Source organism: Nicotiana tomentosiformis, chromosome 6, assembly GCF_000390325.3.
Source record: "Nicotiana tomentosiformis chromosome 6, ASM39032v3, whole genome shotgun sequence".
In the NCBI taxonomy this organism is placed as follows: domain Eukaryota; kingdom Viridiplantae; phylum Streptophyta; class Magnoliopsida; order Solanales; family Solanaceae; genus Nicotiana; species Nicotiana tomentosiformis.
In genome coordinates, this window is record NC_090817.1 from 48,941,641 (window position 1) to 48,955,805 (window position 14,165).

At 41.5% G+C, this 14,165-nt stretch overlaps 3 protein-coding genes across 3 annotated transcripts; 1 reads left to right on the forward strand and 2 right to left on the reverse strand.

The window, feature by feature from the left end:
* Window positions 1-1,013: 1,013 nt before the first annotated feature.
* On the reverse strand, window positions 1,014-1,817 carry LOC138893959 (uncharacterized). The gene is made up of 3 exons (XM_070178630.1): window positions 1,669-1,817; window positions 1,461-1,596; window positions 1,014-1,328 (listed from the first exon to the last, which is right to left on the reverse strand). The coding sequence occupies exons 1-3, from the start codon at window positions 1,815-1,817 to the stop codon at window positions 1,014-1,016; spliced, it is 600 nt and encodes a 199-aa protein (XP_070034731.1).
* A 350-nt stretch (window positions 1,818-2,167) lies between these two features.
* LOC138893960 (uncharacterized) lies at window positions 2,168-3,195 on the reverse strand. Its single transcript, XM_070178631.1, has 2 exons — window positions 3,122-3,195; window positions 2,168-2,639 (listed from the first exon to the last, which is right to left on the reverse strand). The coding sequence occupies exons 1-2, from the start codon at window positions 3,193-3,195 to the stop codon at window positions 2,168-2,170; spliced, it is 546 nt and encodes a 181-aa protein (XP_070034732.1).
* Window positions 3,196-10,280: 7,085 nt separating this feature from the next.
* Window positions 10,281-11,939, forward strand: LOC138893961 (uncharacterized). The gene is made up of 4 exons (XM_070178632.1): window positions 10,281-10,724; window positions 11,004-11,099; window positions 11,201-11,299; window positions 11,544-11,939. Exons 1-4 carry the CDS (start codon window positions 10,281-10,283, stop codon window positions 11,937-11,939), a joined length of 1,035 nt encoding a protein of 344 aa, XP_070034733.1.
* The last annotated feature ends 2,226 nt before the right edge of the window (window positions 11,940-14,165 follow it).

A 14,165-nucleotide genomic window follows, 5' to 3' on the forward strand; every position in this document is an offset into this window, starting at 1 on the left:
TATCGATGTCGTAATCCTTGAGTAACTCAAGCCATCTTCTCTGCCTTAGATTCAGCTCCTTTTGTTTGAAAATATATTGAAGGCTCTTGTGGTCCATGAATACATCGACATAGACCCCATACAAATAATGACGCAAAACTTTTCAATGCAAAAACGACCGCTGCAAGTTCTAAGTCATGTGTTGGATAATTCTATTCATGATTCTTGAGTTGCCTAGAAGCATATGCTATAACCTTGCCGTGTTGCATTAACACACACCCAAGCCCAGTTCTTAAAGCATCAAAATATACCACAAATCCGTATGTACCCTCTGGCAGGGTCAACATCGGCATCGTAGTCAATCTTGATTTCAACTCCTGGAGGCTCCTTTCACAAGCATCGGACCATTGGAACTTAACCGCTTTCTGAGTCAATTTAGTCAACGGAGAGGTAAGAGTAGAGAAGCCCTCCACAAACGTCCTGTAATACCCTGCTAAGCCCAAGAAAATGCAAATCTCGATTGGCGTTGTAGGTCTAGGCGAATTCTTCACTGCTGCAATCTTTTGAGGATCAACCTTAATTCGTTCTCTGGAGACAACATGACCCACGAATGTGACAGACTCGAGCCAAAATTAACGTGTTGAAAACTTCGCATACAATTGGCGCTGATTAAGAGTCTGCAAAACTACCCTGAGATAATCGGCATGGTCCTCTCGACCTCGTGAATACACAAGAATCTCGTCAATGAATATTATCACAAAGGAATCGAGAAAATGCTTGAAAACCCGATTCATAAGATCCATGAAAGCCGCTGGGGCATTTGTTAGCCCAAAAGACATTACTAGAAATTCAAAGTGCCCATACCGGATCCGAAAAGCTATTTTTGGAATATCTTGCTCCCTGATCTTCAATTGGTGGTACTCGGACCGTAAATTTATTTTGGAGATGTACCTAGCACCCTGTAACTGATCAAACAAATCATCTATTCTTGGCAATGGGTATTTATTTTTGATTGTGACCTTGTTGAGCTGCCGTTAGTTATTACACATACATAGTGATCCATCTTTCTTCCTCAAAAAAAGAACCGATGCACCCCATGGCGAGACACTCGGTCGGATGAAACCCTTCTCTAACAAATCCTTCAATTGTTCCTTTAGCTCCTTCAATTCTGATGGAGCTATCTTGTAGGGAGGAATAGATATAGGGTGCGTGTCTGGCATCACATCAATCCCAAAATCAATCTCCCTGTCTGGCGGAATCCCAGAGAGCTTATCAGGAAAGACCTCTAGAAATTCACTCACAACTGGCACAGACTCGAGTGTAGGCACCTTAGCATCGGTGTTTGTAACCTAGACCAAATGACATATACACCCCTTATTAATCATCTTCGTGGCCTTAAGTTAAGAAATAAACCTACCCTTTGGCATTATATTATCCCCCCTCTACTCAACAACTGGCTCACTTGGAAATTCATAACTCACATTTCTAGTTCCGCAAGCGAGCTTGGCAAAACATGAATAAAGCCAATCCATTCCCATAATTACATCAAAATTGACCATCCTCAATTCAACAAGATCGGCCACGATGTCCCGACCACGTACCGTGAAAACATAACCCCTATAAACCCATGCAGCAATAATAGACTCGCCAACCAGAGTAGATACAGAGAATGGCTTAGGAAGTTGTTACAGTTCTATCCCAAATTCCATAGCAACATAAGGGGTAACATAGGACAAGGTGGAACCGGGATCAATAAGAGCATATACATCATAAGATTGGACAGTCAATATACCTGTGACAACATCTGGAGAAGCCTCTGCACTCTGGCTACCACTCATGGCATAGAAACGGCTGGGTCCTCCTAAACTCTACACACCACCCCTTGCTACACCACGCCCTACTGATGCTGGAGTGCCTCGAGATGGAGGGGGTGCTGAAAATGTAGCCGCTACAGAAATGGATGGTTATGTTGTGCCCCTGCCCGCACCTTGGCGGGATGAACGGAACTCCCTATGAATATGAACCCTCAATCTGCACCCGTAACATATAGGTAAGTCCATGTAGTAGATCCCGGAGTGCATCTTCCCATACCCGGGACATGGGGCCTCTGCTACTACTGGAATCTCCCTCATGATCGACCCTACTGGTGGGGTCCTCTACTTCCCTGATCAGGCTTGAAACGACTCCCCTATTGCTGACTGGGCTTTGCTGGTGGTGCACTGGCTGAAGACTGAGCAAAAGACTGGGATGGCCCTGATGACCCTCCCCTGAAAGCTGATCTTCCCCCACCAAATGACTCCCCAAAGTTGCCCGCGGATTGGGCCTTGCTGGTTCCCTCTCCCTCTCTTCTATTCTTCAACTTACGGTCCTCTGTAGCTTGAGCGAATGCTGCCATTTTCCCATAGTTCATATCTGAATTCAAGGCAGTTGTAGTGGCCTCATTGATAACCAAGGGGCTAAGGCCCTGCACAAACCGGCGCACTCTAGCCTCCATAGTAGGCAACATGAGAATGGTATAATTAGACAGACGAGCAAACTCCATATGATACTCCCACACACTCTTACTTCCTTGCTTAAGGTTATGAAACTCTGCGGCACGAGCTGCCCTAGTCTCGGCTAGCAAGAAATGGTCCATGAAAGCGTCAGCAAATTCACTCCAACTGAAAGTTAAAGGAATGCACGAGTAAGAGGAGGAACAGTTTCACAATTAGTTTCACCGCACGATCCAGAATATCAAAGAAGGGTATTATTCCTACAACTTATAGATGTGGTCGATAACACACCGATAGGAAGAACTCTACTAGACATGGCTCCAAGACATCCTAGGACACTTTAAAACCTTAGGCTCAGATACCAAATTTGTCACGCCCCAACCTCGGGAAGCACGAACGGCGCTCAACCGAGTGAACCCGGCTGAGCAAGCCTGTTAAATACTTTTTACCCGACTCACCCATGATCCCAAAAAAAAAGATATGATTACATTAATTAGATAGCGGGAAGTTCATACATACAATATTAAACCGTTTCATTAGCTATTTTGCCTTTAAGTCTCAAAATACACATATTTGTATAGTCTGAGTGGAACAAATGATCAAACACAACATAACTTGTTTAACATTCCCAACACCCATATACAACCCACATAGTGTCTACGGATCCTCTAAAAGATACAAAAGCGTCTATGATAGTGCCGGCGACAAGGCCCCATGTATACATTGAGACGTGATAATAATATGATCAAAAGATACAATACGTGACCCCATGATGAAGTGGGGATCACAAAGTCTGCTGGGAAGAGGATATGCCACTAACGCTGATCAACACTTCCTGTTATGTAACCACCTGCATCCATTTAAAGATGCAGCGCCCCTGGCAAAAGGAACGTTGGTACCGTGGAATAGCACTAGTATGTATAGCTAAACACCATCTCAATAGAGTGATTAATAATACAAGGGAAATAGTCAAGGATTCAATATGAGATTCAAATAACATTAAAACATCAAGTAAAGGATCACATAAGTTTTCAAGTCAATTTCCATGTTATTAGGTTGGGTGATCTTTAGTGCCGATATTCCACAATTCACAATACCTCGGTATTCTTACACGGAGTCCGATCTCGACCCGATCGGCTAGGTCGTCTCATTTAAGATATCAACCATAATCACAATTTCAATATAATTTCCAGCACAGTTACCACCATGTGTGCCGAATGGCATCCGATCACGGCCCGATCGGCTAGGCCGTCTCACCCGAGACATTACCTTTTCCAGTCAATCATCGCACATCATACGTCTTTCATATACTTTCGATTCATTGGCACTAGTGATCACGATTACAAAGTCATTCTTGGCACTTGGCCGTATTTCATAGTTCCGGTCCCCTTTTCCAAATTCAAATATCATTATGATTATCAACAACAATAAGGCTTCCCATTCAAGACATTAAATTCACAGATGAGCAATTTGGGAATCTAAGGCACATAGAGGTTTTTCATACAATTTGGCATAACAACATTTATTTTGATCTTGACATAAAGTCTTAACATTTCTAACACATATTCCACATTTTGAATACATCCTCAAATGGCGAAATGACATGATGAAGCATTTAAAATAAATATTGAACTTACATCCTTCAACACAAACACATTAGGAATAGCCAATTCTATAATGATCAAGGATTTGCTCCAATTATATGAACACCGTGGGATTCAATTCTAAGAAGAAGGGGGTTTCGCCAACATACCTCAATTGAGCTTCTAAAACTCTAAAATGATCCGGAATTCTTAGCAACTTCAATCTATTTTAGAAATATAACAACTTGAACCAAAATTAGGAAGATGATCATGGTATTAGCTCATTGGAGCATATTATCAAACACTAGGTGTGGATCAATATTTTAAGGCCCTTTTTGTTGAAGATTCCACCATTCTCCAACCCATTATCCACCATATTTAGCTCACAACCTTCCCACATAATTCAAGTATACATGCATGCAAGACAACAACCCCCACACCAAATATTTGTCTCTCTATTTAACCCATTTTTGTAAAATTTCGAAATTGAGAGCTAGGACATAGATTCTTACCTTTAGGGTGAAGACTTCCTTTGTTAATCCTCAATGGTTGAGCAAGAATTGATGGATAATAGGTAGAAGGTTTCTCCCTCACTCTAAGAACTCTCTCTCTCACTCTAGAATATTAGAAATGTGCTCAAAATGAGCTATGGTATATGTTTTAACGAAGAATGGTCAGGTTTAAAAACCCCAAAAATAAAGCCCAGGAACAGGATATGAGACCGCAGAATGGTTATGCGGTCCGCATATCGGCCGCATAATCTGGGTGCCAAAAAATGGAAGGGAACTAACCGGGTCTGCGGTCACTATGCAGCCCGCAGACCTGTTATGCGGTCACATAATGCACCACAGAACTGTTGTGCGGTCGCATAGTGCACCGCAGAACCTCCCTTCGAGAAATCCCAATGCTGGGTATGCGACAAGAGTGCGGCCCGCGAAGTGGTTATGCGGTCGCATAATGGCCGCAAAATTGACATCAAAATGATCCAGAAAACTGATTCACTATACGACCATTCTGCAGTCACAGATTAGGCCGCAAAAATGCCTACTTCTACGCAACATTTTCTCAATCCAAAAAGTCCGAACCCCGACTTTTAGGAAACGTTTTCACGGGGCCTTACATCCTCCCCATTTAAGATCATCCGTCCTCGAATGAGGGTCAAGGTTCACTATTAGCATCTTATACAACTCAGTTTTCATACCACATACCATCAGCCCAAAATTTGACCACCTCCCTAAATTCTCAAAAATTTCGCTAGAGTTTCCCTTGTAACTAGGCCAATCCACCTGTCAGAGAGCGCCAGAAACACATCCTTAAAACATATACATAAACTAATGACGTAACATGACATAAAACAACACAAATTGTGGCCTCACATGCATTATATTACCAGAAAGGAACACCCTCAACGTCAATTTGTTCAAATGATACATAATTCATAGAAGGTAAGCTTTAAAATTTTCATAGAACAAAACTTTATAAATGGATATTCAAACAAATAAGGATACTTTTTCTTCATTTCTTCCTCGGCCTCCCTAGTAGCCTTTTCAACTTGTTGGTTTCGTCGTAGCACTTTTACAGAGGCAATTTCTTTATTTCTCAACTTCCGGACTTGCCTATCAAGAATGGCAACTGGAATTTCTTCATTTGATAGTTCTTCATTAACCTTAACGGCCTCAACCGGCACAATAGCTGATGGATCTCCAACTACCTTCTTCAACATAGACACATGGAATACCGGGTGTACTAATGACATCTCAGGTGGTAGCTCAAGCTTGTACGCCACCTCACCAATCCTCTGAATGATTATGTATGGTCCGACATACCCCGGCATCATAGAACCCCGGCTTTTAGGAAACATTTTCACGGGGCCTTACAGAGCAGTTGAAGGACCTATTAGAAAAGGGTTTGATCCGGCCGAGTGTGTCGCCTTGGGGTGCACCGGCCTTTTTTGTAAGGAATAAAGATGGGTCATTGAGAATGTGTATTGACTATCGGCAGCTCAACAAGGTCATGATCAAGAATAAATACCCACTGCCAAGGATAGATGACTTGTTTGACCAATTTCGAGGTGCTAAGTACTTCTCCAAGATTGATTTAAGATTCGGGTATGACCAATTGAATATCAGGGAGCAGGATATTCCGAAAACAGCTTTCAAGACCTGGTATGCGCACTTTGAATTTATAGTAATGTCTTTTGGGCTAACAAATGCCCCGACAACTTTCATAGATCTTATGAATCGAGTCTTAAAGCCTTTTCTTGACTCATTAGTGATAGCATTTTTGACGATATTCTGGTATATTCACGAAGTCGAGATGACTATGCCGATCACCTCAGGGCAGTTCTACATACTCTACATCAACACAAGTTCTATGCGAAGTTTTAGAAATGTGAATTTTGTCTTGAATCTATTACATTCTTAGGGCATGTCGTCTCTAGAGAAGGAATTAAGGTTCATCCTTAGAAGATTTCAGTGGTGAAAAATTGGCCTAGACCTAATACCCTGACTGAGATTCGTACTTTCTTGGGCTTAGCTGGATATTACAAGAAGTTTGTGGAGAGGTTCTCTACCCTTGACTCTCCGTTGACTAAATTGACACAGAAGGAGGTTAAGTTCCAATGGTTAGATGCTTGTGAAAGGAGCTTCCAGGAGTTGAAATCGAGATTGACCACGACACCAGTGTTGACTCTACCAGACGGTACAGATGGGTTTGTGGTATATTATGATGCCTCAAGAATCGGACTTGGGCGTGTCTTAATGCACCATGGCAAGGTAATAGCTTATGCTTCTAGGCAACTCAAGAATCATGAAAATAACTATCCAACATACCACTTTGAGCTTGTTGCGGTGGTGTTTGCATTGAAGATTTGGTGTCATTTTTTGTATGGGGTCCATGTGGATATATTCATGTCACGCCCCAACCTCTGAGAGTGCGACCGGCTAACAACTGAGTGGACCCGGTCGAGCAAGCCTGTTAGACACTATCTACCCGACTCACCTAGGATTCAGAGAAGGCATGCTCTCATTAGTTCGGTAGTAGAAAGTTCATACATATATACATTACTAAGTCGTTTCATTTTGTTATATCATTGTTAAGTTTCAAAATACATACATACTTATGACTGAGTGGAACAAGAGCCCAATACAAAACATGATTTGTTGACCTTTCTAACACCCATATAAAACCCACATAGTGTCTACGGAACCTCTAAAGATACAAAAGAGAATAAAGATGGTGTCAGCCCAGCTATACCTCAAAAGGTGACTAAAATATAAACAAAAGGTACAATACATGACCCCATAATGAAATAGGGCTCATCGAGTCCGCTGAGAAGAGAATGCAGCACTATCTGTGATCAACACTATCTGCTATGTAATCACCTGCATCCATTTAAAGATGCAGCGCCCCAGGCAAAAGGGACATTAGTAACGTCGAATAGCACTAGTATGTATAGCTAAACACCATCTCAATAGAATGAATAATAATACAAGAAGAACAGTCATGAATTCAATAAGAGCTTCAAATAATCTTAAAACATCAAGTTAAGGATCACATAGCTTTTTAAGACAATTCCCGCATTATTAGGTTGGATGGTTTTTAGTGCCAATATGCCACAATCCAAAATACCACCGTGTTCTTACACGGAGTCCGATCTCGGCCCGATCGGCTAGGCCATCTCATTTGAAACATCAACCATATTCACAATTTCATCCACAATACCACCGTGTTCTTACACGGAGTCCGATCTCGACCCGATCGGCTAGGACATCTCATTTGAGACATCACCCCTTTTTAATCAGTCATCTCACTTCATATTTCTTTCCCATATTTTCAATACAATGGCACGAGTGGCCCCAATTATAAAGTTATTCTTGGCGCTTGACCATATTTCATGATTCAAGTTCTTTTCCACATTCCAACATTTTTATTATCATCAACAACAACACGGTTTTTCATTCAAGGCTTTTGATTTCACATGTGAGCAATTTAGAATCTAAGGCACATAGAGGCTTTTCACACAATTTGGCATAGCAGTCTTTAATCGAATTTGACTTGAAGTCTAGGTATTTTTAGCACATATTCTAAGTTTTGTACACTTCATAAGATGACGAGATAACATGATGAAAGCATGGGAATACATATTGCACATATATTTTCAATACAAGTACATTCGGGATAGCAATTTCTAGGACGTTCAATTTTGGGCTTGCATCGATTTCGAGAATACTATGGGGTTCTATTCTAAGAAGAGGGGGTTTAGCCAATATACCTCAATTGAGCTTCTTAAAACTCTAAGATGTTCCGGAATATTAGCAACTTCAATCTATTTTAGCAATATAGCAAAAATTGAACCAAAAATTAGGAAAACGATCATGATTCTAGCTCATTTGAGCACTTTATCAAACACTATGTGTGTATTAAGGTTCCGTGGCCCTTTTATGAAAGACTTCACCATCCCACACCCCATTATTTTCTATCTTTAACTCACAACCTCCCCACGTACCTTAAGAATACATGCATGCAAGGTAAGCACTCCCATCCCCATGAACTACCTTACTAATTGCCCATTCTAGTTATATTTCGAATTTAAGAGCTTGGTGATAGAATCTTTCCTCTTGGGATGAAGATCTAGGGTGCTTATCTTGCTAATCTTCAAAGGTTTAAGCAAGAATTGAAGAGAAGTTTTTGATGAAGATCACTTTCTCCCTCTAGGACTCTCTCTCTCTCACTCTAAAGATATCAAAAATAAGCTCAAAATGGTCTATGAGATGTGTTTTAACGGAATAGGGTCGAGTTTAGAAACCTCAAAAATGAAGCTCCGGAACAGGTTCTACGGTTGCATATGTAACCACATAATGGTTATGCGGTCCGTGAAATTTGGGTGCCAAAACTGGAAATGAACTGACCAGGTCTGCGGTCACTATGTGGCCAGCAGACCTATTTTGCGGTCGCATAATGCACCGCAGAACAGTTCTGCGGTCACATAGTGCATCGCAGAACCTCCCTCCGAAAAATCCCAAAGCGGGATATGTGTCAAAAGTGTGGCACGCAAAATGGTTATGCCGTCACATAATGGGCCGCAAAAATGACAATAAAAATGGCCCAAAAGACTGCTCCACTCTGCGGCCATTTTGCGGTCCGCAGAGTGGTTCTGCATTCGCAGAATGGGCCGTAGAAATGCCTACATCTGCCCAAATTTTCCTTCAACTCCCAAGCTCACTGTTCAATCCAAAAAGCCTGAAATCTCGCGAGCTGCGAAGAATTTCTACTATTATTAACCTCTACGCCTCCTTCGGCATCACGGAATCCGGGTTTTTAGGAAAAGAAATTATGGGGCCTTACATCCTCCCCCACTTAACATCATTCGTCCTCGAATGAGGATCAGGGTCCACTATTACCACCTTATACAACTCATTTTTTCATACCCCACACCAGCAGCCCTAAATTTAACTAACTCCCCAAATTTCCAAATATTTTGCTAGAGTGTCCTTTGTAACTAGCCCTATCCACCTGTCAAAGAGACCCAGAAATCACATCCTAAAAACATGTACGTACCAACGATGTAACATAACTCATAACAATACCAATTGTGGCCTCATGTAAACAACGTATAATCAAAAGGAACACCTTCTACTATTATTAACCTCTACGCCTCCTTCGGCATCACGGAATCTGGGTTTCTAGGAAACAATTTTACGGGGCCTTAGAATTCATGGACCATAAGAGTCTTCAATATATATTCAAATAGAAGGAATTGAATCCGAGGTAGAGAAGGTGGCTTGAGTTACTCAAGGATTACGACATCGATATCCTATATCATCTGGGAAAGGCTAATGTTGTGGCAGATGCTCTTAGCCAGAAATCTATGGGTAGTTTGGCTCACTTGGAGCCATATCAAAGGCCGTTGGCCAAGGAGGTTCATCCGTTGGCTAGTTTGGGAGTTCGTCTTGCGGATTCTAGTGAATGAGGAGTGATTGTGCAAAATAGGGTTGAATCATCGCTTGTTGTGGAAGTCAAGGAAAAGCAATACAACTACCCATTGTTGGTACAATTGAAGGAGGGGATTCATAAACATAAGACCATGGCCTTTTCTCTTGGCATGGATGATGGTACACTAAGGTACCAAGGGTGACTATGTGTTCCAAACGTGGATGGTCTCTAGGAAAGAATCATGACCGAGGCTCATACTTCTAGGTATTTCGTGAACCCGAGTTTTACAACGATGTACCATGATCTCGAGGAAGTCTACTGGTTGAATGATATGAAGAGGAATATAGCGGACTTTGTGGCAAGATGTCCAAATTGTCAGCAAGTGAAGGCCGGGTGGGTTGACACAGAACATAGAAATTCCGTTGTGGAAATGGGAGATGATCAATATGGACTTTGTGGTAGGACTACCTCACACTCCTCGCAAGTTCGACTCGATTTGGGTGATTGTGGATCGACTCAAGAATCAGCACACTTCTCACCTGTTAAGGCTAACAACATAGCAGAACAGTATGTTCAGTTGTATATCAAGGAAATAGTCAGGTTGCATGGCACTCCAGTTTCTATTATCTCAGATCGAGTGGCACAGTTCACAACTAATTTTTGGAAGACGTTTCAGCAAGGTTTGGGTACTCAAGTGAATATTAGTACAACATTTCACCTGCAGGATGACGAGCAGGTAGAGCGGACTATTCAGACGCTCGAAGATATGTTGTGCGCTTGTGTTCTTGACTTCAAAGGTAGCTGCGATGATTATTTGCCGCTCATAGAATTTGCATACAACAACAGTTATCATGCTAGTATCCAGATGGCACCGTTTGAGGCTTTATATGGTAGGAGATGTAGATCTCCCATTAGGTGGTTTGAGATTTGGGACGCATAATTTATAGGATCGGACCTCGTGCATCAGGCTATGGAGAAGGTTAAGATCATTACAGAATGATTGAAAACTGCTCAGAGTCGTCAAGCGTCCTATTTGGATGTGCGTCACAGGGATCTGGAGTTCAAAGAAGATGATTGGGTTTTCTTGAAGATTTCCCCTATGAAGGGTGAGGTTTGGTAAGAAAGGGAAATTGAGAGGTGGCTTACGGGCTAGAACTACCTCCAGAGGTGCCTTTAGTGCACCCGGTGTTTCATGTATCCATGTCGAAGAAGGTGATTGGCGATCCATTGCTTATTGTTCCGTTTGAGACTACTGAGGTTAATGAAGAACTTACCTATGAAGAAATTCCAGTTTCCATTCTTGATAGGCAAGTTCGAAAGTTGAGAAACAAAGAAACTGCCTCCATGAAAGTGTTATGGAGAACCCAACAAGTCGAAGAGGCCACCTGGGAAGCCGAGAAAGAGATGAAGAAGAAGTATCCTAATTTATTTGAATAGCTATGTAATTGTGTCCATGATGTTGAAAGCTAACTTTCTATAAACTATGTTTCCCCTGTACGGCTTATGTTGAGGTTGTTCCTCCTTGATAATGTAGTGTTTAATGTAATTCTTGAAGGTTTCCCCTATGAAGGGTGTAATGCGGTTTGGTAAGAAAGGGAAATTGAGTTCGAGGTATTTCGAACCGTACAAAATCACTCAGAGGATTGGTCAGGTGGCTTACAGGCTAGAACTACCTCTAGAGATGTCTTTAGTGCACTCGGTGTTTCATGTATCCATGTTGAAGAAGGTGGTTGGAGATCCGTCGCTTATTGTTCCAATTGAGACTATACAGGTTAACGAGGAATTGACTTATGAAGAGATTTCAGTTTCCATTCTTGATAGGCAAGTCCGGAAGCTGAGAAACAAAGAGATTGCCTCTATGAAAATGTTATGGCAAAACCAACAAGTCGAAGAGGCCACCTGGGAAGCCGAGGAAGAGATGAAGAAGAAGTATCCTAATTTATTTGAATAGCCGTGTAATTGTGTCCATGATGTTAAAAGCTAACTTTCTACAAATTTTGTTTCCCCCTGTACAACTTATGTTAAGGATTCTCCTTCTTGGTAGTGTAATGTTTATGGCATTGTGGCCGGTGTTGTTTCCATTGTTTTACATCGTTGTGTTGTGGTTATTTTGTTAGTACTAGTTATGGGATTCTTTGGTATGTGGATAGGCCCAATTACAAAGGCGACTCTGGCGAAATATTTGAAAATTTTGGGAGTTAGTCAAAATTTGGGACTGCTGGTGTGCGAAGTAACAGTTGGGTCACATTAGATACTAATGGAGGATTTTGATCCTCATTCGAGGATGAATGATCCTAAGCGGGGAAGGATGTGAGGCCCCTCAAATTTCCTATTAGTCCGAGGCCAAAAGCACGCTCACAAGTTTCTTAAGTGTTGTCTTGCCTTCCACAAGAGGTTAAGGACAGTAAATACTTAGATGATCATGATATTAAGTGTAGGAGTTGTATTGGATATTGTTGAGGGCCTAAGGAGATCCCTAGAACTAAGCCATGTAGGGAACTATGCTATGGGCTAAAGTTTCTGATAAATTCGCACAAGATCCGACTTCAAATGCATGCTTCTACCAAACTATAAAAACTTAGGTGGTGATATACCTATCAAATTAAATCCCTTTGAATCTTGTTTCCAACGCATCAAACCGTTTGTCATTTGGATATTTCTACAGAAAGTTATGGCCATTTTACCGTACCTATTCCATATGCGTGCCCAGATACGCGGCCGCGTATATTGGAGGGTATTCTGCCTTGTGTGCGCGGCCATATGCATGGTCACTTGCCTAGGTCCACTACGCGCATGTAGGAGTCCTATAAATACCCCCAAGGTCGGGTAGAGAGAGTGGCTAAGTCATTCCTTTGAGCTAGGGCTTGCTCTATCAAGGGGAATCTGTCCTATACTTCCCTCCCATGAACCAAGGTAATATTTTTGGAGTAGTTTGAGTTGATTACTACTCCTAAACACTTATATTAACAAGGATTAATCTTTAAGATCCATAGATTTCTATTCAAATCCCCAAATTAGTGAAGAACAATACAAGTTGGGATTCTCAAGAGTTTCACTATAAGAGGTATGTCTACCATCTCTAACTAACTATGGTGATTAATTATGTATGAAATAAGTGTTATGACTTATGGGATGGTGATTGGCAGCCATAAGTGCCTAACGTAGGTTGTGTTGGTATTGTAGAAATTGTAAAATGAATTAATTGATAACATTTATGGGTTAAGAGTGAAGTGTTGGGCATGCATGTGCTAATGGAAGTTGTGAGGTGAATCATTGGTGTGGAAGGTGGTTGTGAGGTGAATCATTGGTGTGGAAGGTGGTTGTTAGGTGAAGAAATTCCATTGAAGGAGGTTTTAGAAAGATATGCACATTAGATATTTGATAATATTAGCGCAATTGTGTTGCATTGTGGTAGATTAAAGTTGTTTAGTGTGGTGGACCATCGTAGTATTATTAATAAGGGGCGAATTTCAGGTATGAAGGCTAAACTCTTTTTTACTGGTACTAAAATTCCTGTGTTATTACAAAACTCCATCGTGTAAAGTTCGGACATGGAATGCTATTGATGTAGAGTATTCAAACTAGTAGAATTGATGTCCGATTGGCATAACGTGTTAGAACCCTCGTGTGTTAATGATTCTCTATTTTTGACTTAATCATGTTATACCCCTTTGGGAAGAAGATCTTGTATGAAATTTGTCACGACCCAAACTGATGGGCCGCGATGGGCACCCGGTACCTTATTCAACCGAGTACCAACGTAACGTATCTTTCTTATTACATCATCATATACACGTGACATACGGGCCTAGTAGGCCAACATGATCATTTATAAACTCAAAACATAGGCCGACAAGGCCGTACAATCTTTCACGTACATGACATATGTCTACAAGCCTCTAAGAGTACATAAATGTTATAAAGGTCGGGATAGGGCCCCGCTATACTAATCAGTACATGTCCTAATCATACCAACCACATAAGCAACTCCGGAGAAAATGGAGCGCACCAACACCTTCCGTTGAGCTGATAGCTTACTTGGAGGATTCTCGACCTGTCTATCAGGACCTGCGAGCATGAAACGCAGCATCCACCGGCAAAAGGGACGTCAGCACGAATAATGTACCGAGTATGTAAGGCACATAAATTCATACATTACAGATCTGGAAGAAATATA

Bases quoted from the DNA above. Each gene is read 5' to 3' on its own strand.
- LOC138893959 (XM_070178630.1), bottom strand. From the start codon at position 1,817: ATGAGTGGTAGCCAGAGTGCAGAGGCTTCTCCAGATGTTGTCACAGGT. The intron at 1,597-1,668 runs GTAACAACTTCC...ATGGGTTTATAG, and splicing joins ATGGAATTTGGGATAGAACT to GGGTTATGTTTTCACGGTAC. The intron at 1,329-1,460 runs GTGAGTTATGAA...CATTTGGTCTAG, and splicing joins TCGCTTGCGGAACTAGAAAT to GTTACAAACACCGATGCTAA.
- LOC138893960 (XM_070178631.1), bottom strand. From the start codon at position 3,195: ATGTATACATGGGGCCTTGTCGCCGGCACTATCATAGACGCTTTTGTA. The intron at 2,640-3,121 runs GTGGGTTGTATA...TTTAACTTTCAG, and splicing joins AGAGGATCCGTAGACACTAT to TTGGAGTGAATTTGCTGACG.
- LOC138893961 (XM_070178632.1), top strand. From the start codon at position 10,281: ATGTACCATGATCTCGAGGAAGTCTACTGGTTGAATGATATGAAGAGG. The intron at 10,725-11,003 runs GTAGAGCGGACT...AAAACTGCTCAG, and splicing joins ACCTGCAGGATGACGAGCAG to AGTCGTCAAGCGTCCTATTT. The intron at 11,100-11,200 runs GTTTGGTAAGAA...ATGTCGAAGAAG, and splicing joins TTTCCCCTATGAAGGGTGAG to GTGATTGGCGATCCATTGCT.